Source organism: Mesoplodon bidens, assembly GCF_964165515.1.
Source record: "Mesoplodon bidens genome assembly, chromosome: 3".
NCBI classification, from domain to species: Eukaryota; Metazoa; Chordata; class Mammalia; order Artiodactyla; family Ziphiidae; genus Mesoplodon; species Mesoplodon bidens.
Genome location: NC_138178.1, coordinates 4526136 through 4543508, shown reverse-complemented (window position 1 = coordinate 4543508; position 17373 = coordinate 4526136). Strand labels below are relative to the sequence as shown.

At 43.0% G+C, this 17373-nt stretch overlaps 1 protein-coding gene across 1 annotated transcript in view; it reads left to right on the top strand.

Annotated features, from left to right (window-relative positions):
* Nucleotides 1–10068: 10068 nt before the first annotated feature.
* SLC39A12 (solute carrier family 39 member 12) overlaps nt 10069–17373 on the top strand; it is a 75257-nt gene continuing 67952 nt past the window's right edge. Inside the window, exons 1-2 of the mRNA XM_081229493.1 lie at nt 10069–10144; nt 11253–11601. Of these exons, the coding sequence (XP_081085619.1) occupies nt 11347–11601 (255 nt within the window). The 5' untranslated portion in view covers nt 10069–10144; nt 11253–11346. The remainder of the gene's footprint in view (nt 10145–11252; nt 11602–17373) is intronic.

The window sequence follows — 17373 nt, the reverse complement described above, 5'->3', positions numbered from 1 at the left end:
ACCTAGAGCCCGTGCTCCGCAACAAGAGAAGCCACCACAAGGAGAAGCCTGCGCACGGCAAGGAAGAGTAGCCCCTGCTTGCCTCAACTAGAGAAAGCCTGCGTGCAGCAACAAAGACCCAAAGCAGCCAAAATAAATAAATAAATAAATATTTAAAAATAAAATAAAATAAAGGAGACCCCACAGAGCTTCCTGCCCCTTCCATCACGTGAGGACACAGAGAGAAGATGGCCATCTATGAACCAGGAAGCAGGTTGTCAGCAGACACTGAATCTGCTGGTGCCTTGATCTTGGACTTCGCAGCCTCCAGAATGGTGAGAAATAAATTTCTGTTGTTTATAAACCACGATATATCTTGTATAGAAGCCCCAATGGATTAAGACATTCTCCCAATGCTGTAGTGTTTATACATTCCCTTCACAATCACCATGAATGACTATGTGTGAGTTGACAATTTGTCCCTCTTATCCAGTCTTAGAACATAAACTCAAGGAGGGGAAAAGCCAGACATTATGTTGTCCTGAGCAGAACCCTAAATCTTTGTGGAAAGAACCATTTCTCTACACTGTTGGCGATAACAGAAAATTGTTTATCACCATAGAGACTCTCACCTCATGGAAATGTCAGTTTCCTTGGGTCAGAGTTTGCTCATCTTATAAAAGGAAGTAAATGGAAACCTCATGCTCATGACCATCTTAACTCTGTAATCCAGCTTTGTTCTCTTGAGAAGTGAAAGAGCGAAAGAAACTTCATCTGCTTCTTTGAGAAAAATTGCCATAAATCTTTCAAAGAGGATTTTGTCTCTAATTTTGCCCAAGTTTTCTGGAAATCATAGTAACACTTGGCTCTAAAGGAAATAATAATAATAATAATAATAAGGCTCTAATAGGGAAACTGATTAAGTACCTATCAAATGCCAGGCACAGAGACAGGTTATCAAATGAATTCCAGCTTGTCCTGGAATGTGTTCTGCTGACTGCCATGTGCCACCCTGGGGCTTAATTCCAAAGCTCAAAGGCCCTGGCTCTTGAACTGGTGGGGACACAGGAGGGGAATTTGAAGTATCCAATGAAGAAGAAAGGAGGGTGTGGGATTGATAGTCTCCAGGGACCTACTTCTCTGCCTATGACGTTCCCTTTACCTGGCAAGGTTTGACTCCATCCAGGAAACACCAGCTTGCCAGTTGGGCTAAACCTCTACAGCCTCTCTGTGTTTGTGTTATTGATCTTGGGTATTATAATAAAAAGTTGCAGTTTTCTCTGGGCATGTCCAGGCTTCCGTCTGGGCCTTTGCTGCCATGTGTCGGTAGGCTGTAACTAGAGATGGATTACATAAGAATTGCTTTTGTTGGGAGTCTTTTTCCATATCCTGCGTACCCCGCCAGCCCCCTACCTGTGCTGTGAGCCACCTCCCCATATGGACTGCAGCCCGGCCAGATACACCTGTGCTGGTCTCAAGCACCTACGGTGGGTGTATCACAAAGCAGGAACTGGGACTCCTGCTTTGACTATCCACAGGGCCACTCCGCACCCGATGAGGACACCCAAGCCAAACTTGCAGAGCATGAAGGAAGCAGACCCAGTTTGGGACCTCAGCCTGAGCAGCTGATGCGGACTCCACTGCCAAGCGACAGAGAATCTGGGACAGCCTCCGAGAAGCCTTGGCCAACTGGAACCTGTGAAGCTGCTGTTTTCCTCGGAGCTCATCTTCAAGATGTGTAGAGTCACTGGGCTTGTTTCGCTTCCTCCTGGCTCATGTTTCAAAGCCACGTCTCTTCCTTGACAAGCAGCAAAATCTCGATCCCCTGGGGTTTCCATGCAGGCAGAGAGAAGCAAGGAATACAAGTCTGGGGAGGCCAGAGAGTATCAGGTAGCCTTTCCTGAAGCTGATCTTCAGAGAATCCAAGCCACTGTGTTCTTTTGGACTGTCTTCAACCAAGCGTATTCCACAGTGCCAAGCCTCAGGATATCAAAGAACCAATGGCCCAGCTCAGAGATTGTCACACACAGAGAGCAAATTCTCCCTTCCTTTGCCTTTTTGTTTTATTCAGGCCCTCAACAGATTGAGATTTACACTCTCTTAAACTCTAAAGTATAAAGTTCACATGGGAAATGCTACATAGCCCCCAAGAGAAGCTGAGTTTCCAGAAGTTCTAACGTAATAGGAATGTGGGTTTCAATAATAAACTATCAGATGTCGATATGGTAGTTACTATTATATTAGGCCTCAACTTGACAGGGCCGCGGGGTACCCAGATAATCAGTTCAGCGTTATTCTGGGTGTGTCTGTGAAGCTGTTTCTGGATGAGATCAGCATTTGAATCAGTAGGCTGAGTTAAGCAGGTTGCCCTCCTTAATGTCAATCTGTTGACAAAAAGGCAAAGGAAGGGAGAATTTGCTCTCTTGGGGTGACAAGACATCAGAGGAGTGCCTCGAATGGAGACAGAGAGGCTTCAGTCTCAGCAAAAATTCTGAGCCCCAGATGCAGAATGGAAACAGGAGAGGGAGTAAACAAAAGCAGACCACAGGAATTGGGATGAGAAGATTCTTAACAATCACCAGAGTGTACCACTGATGAGAGGGTTTCCCGGGTGTCTGACCTGGGACTTTTGCCCCAGCTTAGGATAGAATTTCTCTGCAGCCAGTCGATGTGGAGGCTCAGAGTCAGACTGAAGTTGACATAAGAAGATAAAGAAAAGCCATATTTCTCACACACATGTATGCTACTCGGACTTTCAGTAGCTTTGTGAGGAATTAGCGACTGAACAATTTAAACCATTTGGAAAAGTAATGGTTTTCCTCAATATTGGATAAGTAAGCTTAACAAATTAACTGGACAGTCTGTTCTCATTCCCCGATGACTTACATTTTTAACACCTTGTGGGGAAAATTGCTCGCTGGATTGATTTGAGGTGTATTTCCAAAGGGTGGGACTTTTGCCCACCTTCAGGACTCAAGTGCACTTCTGTACTTTTGTATCTTGCCTATGCTGGCATCTTCCACTGCCAGTTCCTGCCCTGTGTCCATAACAGTAGGAAGTCCATTCAATCATAGACATACTCTGATACTACATTGATCAGTAGATTCCTCTCTTTGTTTTCAACTGCTAATAATCTTATATCTAGTGGAGTAAAATGGCTGTATTACTGTTCACTGCTTGTGGCCACTATTTTCTATTGATGGGTCCTCACTACTTATCAAATGCAGTGTGTAATGCTAGCAATATAAAAATGATTAAGACCCGTGCCCCATTAATGGGTGAGCTAAGGCATAAACAAGATATAAACATGTGAATTAACACACCATGGGACAAGTAGGATAAAAGAGTATCACAAGGCACATATGATGCGGATTCTACCACACATGAGACTCATGGAAGGTTTTTCAAAAGCAGTGGTATTTGAGTTGGGTCTTAAAACAAAACTAACTATAGGCTAATCAGTTGAGGGGAGAAAGGACCATTTCAGCCTGAGAGAATATCATGAATACTAGAACCTGGGGAAATTCAGTGGCCTGGAGAAGGAGCCAAAGAGAGAGGGACCGGAGAGTGACTTTTCATGGAATTACACCATAGGGCTTAGATAATGGTTGCAGTGTGACGATAGTCCATTTACTGAGCTCATACATGTGCCCTGTACCCAATGCCCTGAGGGCAGATGATATATCCATCTTAAAAGTGAAGAGAAAACGGCTCAGAGATCCCATAAGAAGTCCTACTTGGGGCCAGTCTCCTTTCCCCCAGGTCTGTCAGGCTCCTCTTACCACTGCAGCCCGCTCTAAGGAATTCTAGAAACTGTCTGGTCTAGTGGTTTTAAAAATGTGTTCTGAAGAACCCTTGGATGTTGTGGAGTTCCAGAAACAAGAAAGAACACCTCCAAAACACAATCATCACTCTTCTCAGATTTACATATGTGGTTACTTCTAAGAATTTCTTTTAAAAGAAGAGTTTTGCTGCTAAAACAAATAAAAAGGAAAACCATGGATTTAGTCAAATCCTCTCTTTTAAAAATGATGCTTTTTTTCCCTGTTGCGCAAAATTATACATGTTTATTATAGAAACTTTGGAAAATATTGAAAATGGAAAGAAAAATCACCTGTATTCCTACCACCAGTGGGGAACTACTATTAATACTTTATAGTCAATATTTTTGCCATGAATATATTTGACATAGTTATGATCTATATAACATTGTACATAAATGCTTAAATAATAACTTAAAATTATATCATGTGCCTAAAATTGCACAAATATTAGAAATATGAGATATTTTTCATGCTGAGACTAAAATCATTGAGTAATAAGCACTGAACAATTTAGTTTACAAAATGCTCTTGAATGGCATTAGTTTAATCAACATAAATGTTGAATCATTTTTTCTTGGCAATATTTGAGTTGAAATTTTTTTAAGAAGTCATCATGTTAAAGGATATCCAAAAGATAGAAATTTCAGCCCAAGTCACATAATTTGACATGTTTAACAATGAATGCCAAAGTCTCAATCTTAAAAGCAGGATAAAGTGTTCAATAAAGATTCTGCTGTTTTTCCTAAAAATATTCTAGAAACTGCAATGTTTTTAGTGTGTGGAGTAAAAAAATATGTTTGATGGTTATATACTTTATCGAATATCCTTTCTCAAATGACAAAGGATAAGCTCTCAATTTTAGGATCAAACAAATGTGAAGTTAAATTTAAAAAAAAACCAACACACTTCCCAGTGATTTAGACTGGTACTCAAGATTCTGAGTAAATATGAAATGTTAAATACAGCCTTTGATTGGTAATATCTGTAGCTAACTCCAGGAGGACTTTGAAACCAGTTGGAGAGTGATTAGGAGATGAAGAAAGATGTCAGAAGTTCCATCTTCCCTACCTCCTCAGAAAAGAATAAGGATGCAAACCACAGCCTCTGGAATGTTAATTATCATCACCCACATCATTTCCCACGCTTCCCGCTTTGTAAATGGACGTTGAGTTGATTGACAATGTTGTGTCGTTTCAGGTGTACAGCACAGTGATTCTACCCTGCTCCCTTTGATACTTCATAGCCCCCAGTCATCCCCACCTCTTGGTATTCACACACTTAGGGTATCCCCTCCCCTCCAGTGTGGGCTGAACCTGTAATTTACTTCTGACCAGTTCAGTGGGGGGTGTCACCCTGTGATGAGAATTCATTAGATTGCCAAGGACCATGTGAGCTTGAAAGGGGATCCTCTGCAGTCCAGCCTTCAAAAGAAACCCCAGCCCTGGTTGCCACCTGGATTGCAGCCCGATGAAACCAGGCTGGGAGCGGACGACCCACGTGAACCACGCCTGGACTCACAGAAACTGGGGGGTAATAAACGTATCCTGTTCATAGCCCAAGCATAGTGGTAACCTGCCATACAGAAATCGATGACTCATATACCTGTTTACACAGTGATCCACCCAGAGTGGCTCAGGAAGTAGCTGGGAAATTAATTGGCCACCAGACCTCCTCACTACAATTCCATTTCCATGAGCTTTCTCCATGTCTGCAAATGTCATTTCAAGAGGCAGAAAAAGATGGCAAGACATATCATTGTTGTCTCAAGGGGTACCAATGTTTGCATTTGGTGCAAATCAACAGAGAATTTGACAAAAAGGATTTCATAGATAGGGGTTTATGGATTTCACTCAACCAACGCTCCAAGGATAGGCAACCAGGACTCCTGGGGTGACCTGGATGATACTTCTAGGGCCCAGGCTCCCCTTCTTCTGTCTTCCTGCTTCAACTTGAAGGGGGAGGCTCTTGTTCTCTTGCTCTTTACCTCACCCGGGGCCACATGTGGTGTCACTTCTGCATCTCAGGCAGGAGGCCCTCTCTGATGCCCCAGGAGCCTGCCACTCACATCATCTCCAAGCTGTGTCATGTGTCTTCTTCTAAAGGGTCTGCAGAAGCAAGAGTTTTTAGTTGGGCACTTTGCTGCCCAACAAATGAAAGCAGGAGGAATGGATATCGGGTAGACCTCTAGCAACGTCTGCACTCAAAGCTCCTTTCCCCCAGAAAGAACTATGGAAAGACAGGAAAAAGAGGAAATAAAAAGAGTGGAAATTAATGATGTGGAAAGCCAGCTATAATGAGGATCATCAAAACCAAACTGAAAGGTGAATTTTTGAAATGACTAATAAAATAAATCCATTTCTAGCAGGACTGACACTGTATAATGAGTACAAACAGTGAGCTTTAAAATCATTCATATAACAGAATCCATCTGTGATCTCTGGTGGAGAGGCTACCTTCTTTTTTTTTATGCTCTTAGGTATTTTCTACAGTTTTTTTTTCTATTAGAAATCATACATGGTTTTCATAAGGAGAAAAAAATGTTGTTTGAAAGTTGCACATGAAATGTGTGTTTTGTAAAAAATCATGTTTACTATCAGTTTCCAAGCCAAAGATAATCTAAATGTCTACATTTAAAACAGTTGACATTTTCTAATTCTTGGAAATACAGTGATGTCGTAGAATCAGGAGATGAATAAAACTAGTGTTTACTCTGTAGATGCTGCCTTGTTAATTGAATATTCTGTTTTTCTTCTGAGGAAACAGTTTAAGAAGGAGTAGCATTGTTTCAAATGCCTAGTGGGTAGTGCTGTTAAGTATTACAGAAAAGGAGAGCCTGAGGATCTATTTATTTTAAAGTTATACTTTTTTTCTGAAAAAGTTTTTTCCTGAGAACTTTTGGGCTGAAGGTGGTTTGGGGAGCATGCAAAAATCACAATGTAGCAGATTATTATTTTTTTTCTAATCAATCTCTATCACATGAATGTTTTATTAAAAATTTTTTTTAATTAAAAAAATTTTTTAAACTCGACTCGATACTATGCAATGACGTATATGGAAAAGGATTCTTTTCTTTATGATGAACTCTTGCCTGCTTCTTTTGTGTTTCCCAGGTTTCATTGTAAAATGAAGCTTGGACTTACAAATAAAAACATGGGATCACATCGCAACAGACAGTTGCCTGGTGGTATAAGCACCAAGTTTGATGTGGACAGGCCTGGATTTCTGGTGGCATCTACTAGCTGTGTGACCCCGGGGATTTCTGAAATGTACAGTGAGAAATTCATTAGGCACAGTTGAAATTACATGAGAAAATACATGTAAGGTTACTTAGCTCAGTGCCTAGGCATTAAAGACACTCCAAAAATGTTAATACACATTATTATCATTATGATTTAGAGAGGTTAGAGTCTTGGAAAAGAGGGAAGAAGTCAGCATAAAGGGAGGACTTGGGGAGAAGTGAGGCCCAGAGGTAGCTCGGATTGTAGGACCTCGTCTTACAGCCAGAGATGGCCCCACCAAGGGTAGGCTGGATGCGGAGGAAGAGGAACACATGCAATCCTACCACAAGCTCAGAGCCTCCTTCCCTCAGAACATTTGCTGGAAAAGTGTTGTAACAAATCTACAGATCTGTGGTGATTACAGAAGTGAATGATGAGCCCTAGAGTCGTACAGTACGCAACCTGCAAAACTGTACATGGCGGCCCTGAACGATACAAGATGGTTCTACTCTTGTTTCAGTCTCTTAAGCAGTTGCCATCTTGTATTTCTGTTTACCTGGTGGGCCCCTTTAAATTCTTTCCAGGTCAAGGCAGAGTACACATGTAAATACATTATATTGACATGAGGTAGAAGTTTGAAACTCAGGCCACCCCAAAAGGCAAAGAATCGGAGCTGAAGGAAGGATGGATTAATCCGTCTTCCTGCTTCCTTCCCACCTCCCATCCGCTACATCTTCCTGCGTTAGCACAGAAAAAGGATCTGTATATCAGGTGATACTGCATCAGATGAGACTGGTCCCAAATGCGGGTTAAATCCTTGTAAATGTCAATCAGGAGTCAATGAGCTCCTTCTTTGTACAGTGGGTTAGTTCACACCTGAAACTCATTACCCCTAGAGGTCGGTTTGGATTGCAAGTAGAACGGTGTTTAAGGAAGATTGATTTCAGGCTTGCTTAAGGGTGTTTAAGGAAGGTTGATTTCAGGCTTGCTGGGGAAGCAGGCAGGCTGGGGATGTAGAGTTTCGGCTACCACCCACACCAGGCTAAGGAAGCCACACCCCCGTGTTCAGCCAAGTGCTTCCTCCTTCCCCGGGATCTGCCTGCCTTCCAGCCTGCCTTCCAGGCGTCTCCTTACCACCACCACCCCCGCCCAACCCACCTCAATGGCTGTCTCACCCTGGGATAGGATGAGGAGCCTGGTTGTTAGCTGACGTAGGTATGACTGTGAGAGGGAGCAAGCCTTGGGGGGCAAATGATACAGGCTGTGACCTGGGGGAGAAGTTCGCGTGGTTGGGAGCCTCCTGGCTTGTGGCTGGGCTGGTGGAGGTGCCGGGATCAGCTGAGACTAGTGGTGGGTGTTTAAGAATTAATGCAGGAGATAACTTGCTGGGGTCCCATGAGGAGGGGCTCTCTAGGCACAGGGCGTCTCAGACTAGGAAATACGGGACTTCCAGCCTGGACATCCATCAGGGAATCAGGAAAAGGGTACCAAAGTCCCAGCACAGGACACTGTCTTGGGACCACTGGTCACAGCCAATCAAGATCCAGTTCCGCCGAAACCGAGAAGGTTATGTAGTGGGACTTGGGCAGGGAGGGCCCATTTGGGGACCTGCTAATCGGAGGTGGGCCAGGAAGCAAGGGCTTCGTTCCAGAAATAAGGCAAAGCAGAGCCTCTTCATAGTAGCAGGTGATGGCAGGACTGGATAATTTGCTCAGTGGGTTTTGGGCTGCTTTCCCTTAGCTGCCTCCTAACCAAGTGCCCGAGACTGAGCTAGGGTGGAGCGTAGGAATGATGCTCAGGTGGTCCCCGCTGGGGGCGTGGCAACAGGCCAGGGGCGGGAGCCTGCAGCGAGCTTCGCAGTGCCCCCCTCTGGTCCTCAGTCCGTTTGCTTCTCTGCGTCCCCCAGATCCACGGCTGGAAGGGCTTGACCGCCTCCTCGCTCTTCTGTTGGACCGCTGGTTCTGGACTCTAACTCCAGGTAATCTCCCCACAGAGCTCGTGAGAAACAGGCCGAGGCCCTTCCCTGGACAGTTTAGCTAAACCCGAGTGCTCCGTGCTGTGTAATTCAGAGCAGCCGGGCATTTTCTGGGAGTGTCAGCCTTCCGTGTTTCTGACAGGGTTATCAGCGTGGTCCTAGGATTATCTCACCCTGTTGTTCCCAATTTTCATATCCAATGAGCAGCCGAGGAGACTCATGATGTCGCCTTCCTTCTCTCTGTATTTCCTTCCCCTACTCACCCAGCTAGCACCTTAGCAGCAGACTCAAGCCTCTCCCCATTTCCTACACTCTTCAGATTCACTTGGTGTGTTTATAGCCTGTGTGCTGTTTCCACGTACACTGTCCACTTCGAAATCTTGGGTCTTGACGTCTCTTACCTCTTATAAAATTCACCACTTCATTTGTTCTTTCAGTCATTTATTCCCCAATAACTGAGTGAGAGCTCTTTTCACAGGACCCGAGGGCCTTATGCAATGACCTCTGCCACAGGCTCTGGGATCAGAATATATACAGCTACTTAAAGTTTCCCACTTACGTCCCAGGTAAGAACTTTATTCCTCCAGCAAGCACTTTTTCTTTGAAGAATCTATTTATGAATTTACGAATGCCTGAAATCGTTTAAACCTCTGCACCTTATAAAATAAAATTCTAATGAGCCTATCTTTTCAACACATCGTTGGTTTGAGATGTGGATAAAACAATTATCACAGAATCCTCTGGGGGGAAAAGAAGTCTTGACCTAACACGAAAGCCTTTCCATTCTACAAGGGGAACTTTTTTGACCTAGCTTAGTCCTTTAAAGGGCAAGTGGCTATAAGAAATTCTAAGGTTTTTCTCAGAATTCTAAGACAATTGGTCAATATTGATATAAAAAGTCAGGTTCATTAGTGACACTAATTTGGTTTTCCTGAAAATCGGCCAGACAGAAAGTTTTCACTTTTATCCACCTTCATTGTTACTCTCCATAGCAACTGCAAACTGTTCTGGGCTGGAATAATCCTCTCTAGCTCCCAGCGCACAGTCAAGGAATTTTAAAAACAGAGGACTTTGTAACCATGAAATACTCTCGGAGATTTAAAAGGCCACAGAGCTCCAGATAAATATCATTTGTCTTTCATCTGAAGGTAAGCACTGGGGTTAGAAATGTTTGTATCATCGTCTGTCATTTTTTTTAAGTGCTAACATAAGAATCTTAAACTCTCTCTTTCTTTTCTTTATAAACCATGAAAGTAATCTTAGTGTTTTTCTCACCACCCCACAGTCATTATTAGCTCATCTCTGGGCCAAGATCTGCCATGAGATGCTGTTCACATTTTGCATTCCTTAAGCAAGCGGTTGAAGAGATTAATTTTTTTCCAGAAAGCTGATTGGTTCTCAAGCTGTCCTTTCACTTCTTTGCTGAGGCCTGAATATGTGGATCTATCATGGCTCGCGTGGCCTTGAAACTCTCTTGTTTTTCCAAGATAGTTCATACTTTTAATCAACTGAAAACTAAAAACTAACCACTATGTTCTGGATGTTACTATTTTCTTTTAGTCCCTTCCTTATCGAAAAATCTTCTAACTCAACATGATAGCTGTAATTTATTCAAATTTATTTTCTGTGTACTTTTATTTACTTACTTCACTGATGAGGCCCATAAATCAATGGGATAAAATGAGGGCGTTTCCTGTTGGCAGTGGTGGAGAGATAAATTAGGAGTTTGGGCTTAATGTATGCACACCACTATACATAGAATAGGTAAACAGCAAGGACCTACTATATAGCACAGGGAACTATACTCAATTATCTTGTAATAAACTATATAATAGAAAAGAATCTGAAAAAATATATATATATGTATGTATAACCGAATCACTTTGCTGTACACTTGAAACACAATATTGTAAATCAACTATACTTCAATAAAAAAAATAAATGAGGGTCTTTCCTGCCCCAGGTCTTATGACCTATAGCACCTTCAGGATAGACAGTGAAATGCATTCTTCCTAATTTTTGACTCTATGTCTATTTCAGAGAGAGACAATATAACACAGTTCTTGGCTGTTGTACAGTTTGAAAGTCTACACCCACCCTGGTTTCCTGCCAGTGGGAGCTATAAATGAGCTAGAGACCCCCTGTTTTTCAGAAACAGCTTGTCATTGCCAATCAGCTTAGCCACCCAATTAATGAATCCTTTCAAACCTGTTGCAGGCACAATAATTAAAGGCTTTATTTTTCCTCTTTCCACAGACATTCCTCCAGTTGCAAGTTGACACCGTGAACACCAACCCACCAACCCTCCCACCGCCATCAGAGGCAGACTTGGGCTAAAGGAAGAGTGGAAATGTGCTTCTGGAGAAAGCTTTCTGTATTCTTGGTGTTCCTTCTACTCAGCCTGGTTCCCTTGACTGAGACAGAAAAACCCTCAACTCCAGACAGCAGTGGCACTTGGAGTCCAGGGCAACTGATGGGAATTCTACGTGTCCTCTCGGCAGAAGAGCCCACGCCCCTGAACCACTCGAGAAGCCTCATCAGAACACTGCTAGAGAAAACCGGGTGCCCACGGAGGAGAGACGGAAGGCAAGGAGATTGCAGTCTGGTTAGTGCCATAGAATGGGATCAGGGACAAGGGCATTTTCCAAAGAGAGCCATGCATTCCTTAGCCGCTTACTTTAGGAAAGCAAAATCCATTGCAAACCTTCCAATATCCGAGTGGGCAATGCATTATGGTGCAATAACTCCCATATTTGGGATATGACAAATCATACAGCATTCTGCATATGGCATTTAGAGACAGGGAGAACTTGTTTTTATTAAAATGGTAATGCTTCTGTAAGTCTTTCTACAACGCTTCTGCAGGTTTAGAGGTATTTATTTGCAGGTATGCACTTCTAGTCCCCTTTTCTCTCTGATTGACTAATCCTTTTTATGAGCTTGCAATGACCTTGAACATGATTGGTTAGATAGATGCCATTTGTTTTCTGAGGCATAATAATAACAATCTGATATTTGTCTAATGTTGAATTTTAAGTACTTTCTCCCGGATATCGGTAGGTGTGTTCTAATATTTTGCATCATGGGGAGTCAATGAATTGGATTATCATCTGCTTAAAAATGAGGAATCTAAGCTGGGGAAGGGAAGTGCTCCCAGTGGGGCTAAAATGGGCCCCAGAAACCCATTTTCCAGGCATTTCCTAGTCTATCAAGGGACTCTCAAACCCTGGCTATCCCTCAGCATCACCTGGCCAGGTTCCACAAAGTACCCAGGCTGGAGCTTCCTTCTCCAGAGATTGAGATTTCACTTTCCCTGGATGGAATTTGTAAAAATCTCTGTAGGCCACTTTAATGTAAAATCAGCATTACGGGCTTCCCTGGTGGCGCAGTGGTTGAGAGTCCGCCTGCCGATGCAGGGGACACGGGTTCATGACCCGGTCCAGGAAGATCCCACGTGCCGCGGAGCGGCTGGGCCCGTGAGCCATGGCCACTGAGCCTGTGCGTCCGGAGCCTGTGCTCTGCAACAGGAGAGACCACGACAGTGAGAGGCCCGCGTACCTCAAAAAAAAAAAAAAAAAAAAAAAAAACCAGCATTGCTGTAAAATCAACATTTAATCTAAAATCAGAATGTCTTCATTGGGTGGGGGGTGGGGAATGACCAGAGAGGCCCCAGAGGCAAGAGCCCGTGTCTTAAAATGACTTCAGACAAAAAACAGACCAAAACACTCTGAGCATCCCTTTCCTGAGATGAGATTTTTCAGAATGAACTCACTCACAAATAAATAAGTAAATAAATGAAGACATAACCAACTAAATAAGAGAAGCAAATCGTTTCTCCCCATAATAAATTTTAGCAGATCTTCTCAATCATGCTTTGTTCTGGGGGAAACATTTCTTGGCCAAATGTTTTGTTTTCTGTTTTTGTTTTTTTCACAGAAGGGTCTTGCTAACAGAATTTTTCTCTGCTCTGTGCAAACAGTAAATAATTCAGTAATTAGTAAAACTCCCAAGGGTTCCTAGAGAAAACATGTGTTGTAAAGGCAACTCATCTGTGATGACATTAATTTATATATATAGCAACAGAAGACTTCCCACCGGAAATAACTAGGAGTCATATCTTATTAATGTCCTCCAAGAATTCGCTTCAGAGAAATGTTCTCTAATGACATGAAATGCCTTATTAAGACTGGTTGAATATTAGTTTAGCTGGGGGGGGATGTAAACAGGCAAGATTATTCTCCATTTTTGGGGGGGGAATGGGTTGTTTTGTACATTTTTTTGATTTCTATGACATTAACAAGTATTTGGCCAATTTAGTTTCAGTTCCATTCCTAGGAAGTGAAACACTGTCTGTAATAGCTTCACCCTCCTGCTGCTGCTGTTTCTCTTTCTCTCAGAGACTAAGGTTTAAAAAAAAGGCTAATCTCAGCTTCACCTGCTCAGGAGTCTCCAATTTATCCGAATCACCATAATCTAAGCAAGGAACCCACGGAATCTCTCAGTGTCAATTCACAAAAACCAGGGAGAAACACCCTGGCTTTACAAACACCCACATTCTGGTGCAAACCAGAAGTCTTCACCATGTTCTTGAATCCTTTTTTGTCTTCCTAGGGACTTTGTCCACTGAGAGGCATGGTACCTATCAGAAGTTCTGTGATAAAAAGAGGGCAATGGAGTGAGTTCAGGTCCTTAAATGTCTGAAAAAAGAGATCAGTGTGTATCCTGAATGTGTGGGGAGGAAAAAAAAAAGTTCCCAATTTTATTTCAGATCTAGGTAAAAACTGAATTTTCGAAAAAACTGAAGTTTTTAAGAGCACTGCACGTTTAAAAGTAAGTCCATTCAAGCTGCCGCCTTTGAATATGGATACTCTTACCTGATCATGGCTTTCCTTTTTCTTTTTTTTAGTTTTTAACGGGAAGGGTGAGAAGGGGACTTTAATACATTTAATGAGGGATTAATTAACTCCAAAAGAATAAATTCCACTTCAGTAGTGATGAGAACCACGAGCCTGCATGGGTTCCAGGCGTGGGGAAGGGAAAAGAATCTGGTTTGGAGAAGGTCAGCCCTGGGTCCGTATCCTTGTTCTGGCACCGTCTAGCTGTTAGGATGCCGAGATGCCGATTCCCTTCTCAGGGGGCTCCCTGTGAGGTCACATGACCATCTATGAATGCATATACGAGCTCAAGCTCTCTTCCCCTGCTTATATTTGCGGAAATGTCCAGTCCCCCCTTTTCCAGGTCACTGGAGCAGCTTTTGTGAAGGACCTTAAGTGCTGCTGAGAAAACAAGACTTTCTTCGGCATCCCCCTCCTGCTCGTCCCCCGGCCCCGCCCACCTCGACTGTCCCCAGAGGTTTGGGGATTTTAACCAAGATCTCCAGGAGATTCTCAGACACATTCAGACAGAATCAATGCTTTAAGGTCCTGCATTTAATTCCCTCCCCGTCCCTGAGTTGTCATAAGGGTCATGGGATAAAGTGTGAAAAGTATCAAGCTTTATCTTAACTTGTTTATCGAGAAAGTTTATCTGAACTCTTCTCAGTTAAGACTTTACTTTCTGTCACTTAGAAATGCCACTAAATCTAGTACAGACCCACAAAAAGCTAGTGCCCGTCATCAACTGACATCCTTCCAGATCTTTGGGAGGAAAAGGAAGAAATATAATTTCCTTCTTGTGTTGTATAGTCAATTGTTAGCAACCCTGCCCCCTCCTAAAACAGAACTTAAAAAATCTAAGAACTTAAAAGAAGGCAGTTGACTTACCCATAGCCCAAAATCAAATTCTAAACATCTCTTGGTCTAAAATTCCTAAAGCTTACCGGGTAGGTTCTGACAACTGCCTTATTAACACAGAAGATTTCATATAGCTCTTTGTCGCGGAGGCTCTCGCCTGAAATACACAAGCAGTAAACAAAGCTGAATTAAGCATCTGGGAAAAGGCAATCTGATTTGGCTCCAGGGTGTCATAGAAAATTACTACCAAACATCCTAGTAGTCCATTTAGCTTAGTAGAGAGGACTTCTCACAATTTGACTAGTCTTTTTTTTTTTTACCAAAGTTTATTTCCTTATGAAGTTGAAAAACTAATTCCCAGAACCTGTGTTTTTCTTTTCCTCTTAAACCTTATGTCTCCACCTGACAAGATTCAAAGGAAGTCAATGGATTATTTCTGAATGAGTCCATTCTTCTTCAACAAAGAATCACTTTACTGGAGTCAGAGCCTGGGACAGATCTGATGCCTATGGGGTGCCAGTATTTGCAAAATTTTGCTAAACATCCTCTCCCAAACCACAACTGATCCACTTCGGAAAACTGTAACAACTGAAACAAATCTAGTGGTGATGAACTGAAAATCCCAGTCCCCCCACCAACCCCCATAGCAATTTTTGTCACGTCCACGCCCAGAAGAGAAGTTACCTTATGTTAGTGCTTCCGATGCTCCCTGCACCACTCTATCCTCAAGCCACCACCTTCTGCATTAAGGTAACTTGTCAAAGACTCAAATATCAGCACAGAGATTTCACCACATGGTCCTCTGATTCACCATTAAGTTCCATTTCAGCAGGCCTCAAAAACTTGAGCAAGGGGTAGGCTACCTCTGTTCATTCAAGATGACCAAAATCTCTAGCGAGATAAAATGAGCTGCTTCCACAACTTACTTAAACTTTTCCAAGTCAGAAACTGATTTACCTTCCAAGATGTAAGCATTTTACAAAAAAATTCTGGAGTGAACATCTGCCTGATCGTATTCAGGGTATTCTATCTAACCTGATAGGAGAGGGAACTCTATCTAGCCTGATAGGAGAGGGAACTCTACCTGCCCCGATAGGAGAGGGGACTCTATCTTACCCTCTTCTCTGCTACCTCCTGCCTCACCCCTAGAAAGGCACAGAGCAAAAGCCTGGAGAAGGAGCCACGTGTGGACAAGGGTCTTGGGCTGCTTGGATGGGATACAGGGTGGCCACAGACACTGCTGTGTGCAACCAGCACAAAACCACACCTGGGCCACGTACACGTGGTCTGGTGGCCTCACGGAGGTCCTACGTGTTCTTAGTGCTCTTATTCCCACCTACCCGGTGCCATCAGACAACCTGAATAGCACTTGGAAGCCTCTAAAGGTGAACTTGTTCAACCTGCTGGCTGTACCATGTTCTCACTGATGGATATTATAACCCTACCAATCCCCTAGCCTCCTAATTGACCAGATCTCTTCATACCAAACAGGAGGGAGAGAAAGTTACCTGGTGAGGGACTGCACAGCAAGTACAAAGTCTATCAATGGCAGAGCAGGAATTAGGACTGGGCAACCACTATTAACTGTGTGGCTTTAGGTACGTTACTCACCCTCTCTTAAACTTGGCTTACACATATACTAAGGGTATATTTTCCTCATAGAAGGAAAACATACTTCATACTTAATTCTGGGCAGGATCTTTGCATACTGCATATATATGTACCTATTAATTATTTCATTATGCATTAAGTAATTGGGTAATTGGTATTCTGAATGCTTTTGATTGTGCAGAAATATTTGGTGGATTATGATATGGGCTTTTGTTTTTCTATTTAAAATAATGCAATAAGTTTCCCCCCATTGAAAAATTGAACATCCGACACCTTTTCCAGAACCAATTAGATTTATACTCTGAGGGATGCCTTGATATGGAAGATACTCAGCACTGTCTTGGACACATGGCTTCTGATACATGGTAGTTGATATGACCAATAGTTTTCCCGATACTTTAGTTTCAGGGAGTTATTTGATTCAGCTGATTCACCTCCCTGGGTCCTGGTGTCAGTCCCATCTAACAGCTACCAACCTATGGACTTTTCTCTAGGGCTGAGGAGGGAACAGAAAAGGGCTGCTGTGGTTTTGGTGGTTGAGTTTAATATTGACACTCAGAGTTGATCTTGTTGGGAAGCCTGCATCTGTTTGCTGAGTTTTGGGCCTCACACCGTTGAGTTGGGGAGAAACTGGAATCTGTGTGGCTTGTGAAGAATGTGATCAATGCTTTGCTTTACAGATGGATGACATGTTTCTTTCTGGCTCAGATGGTATTTTCCAGATACTACCCAGTGGGACACACAGCAGACATGGAATTAGGACCCCTGAAACTTCCACCTCAGAGAACAGATTAAAAGATTTCATAGTAGATTATCCCACAGTGGGACAACTCCCCTGGGGCTCAAGATAGGCATATTTTATGTATGTATGTATGTATGTATTTATTTATTTATTTAGTGGCCAGACCACGCAACATGTGGGATCCTAGTTCCCCAACCGGGGATCAAATCTGCATCCCCTGCATTGGAAGAGCAGACTCTTAACCACAGGACCACCAGGGATGTCCTTCAGATAGGCGTCTCTTGATGCCTTC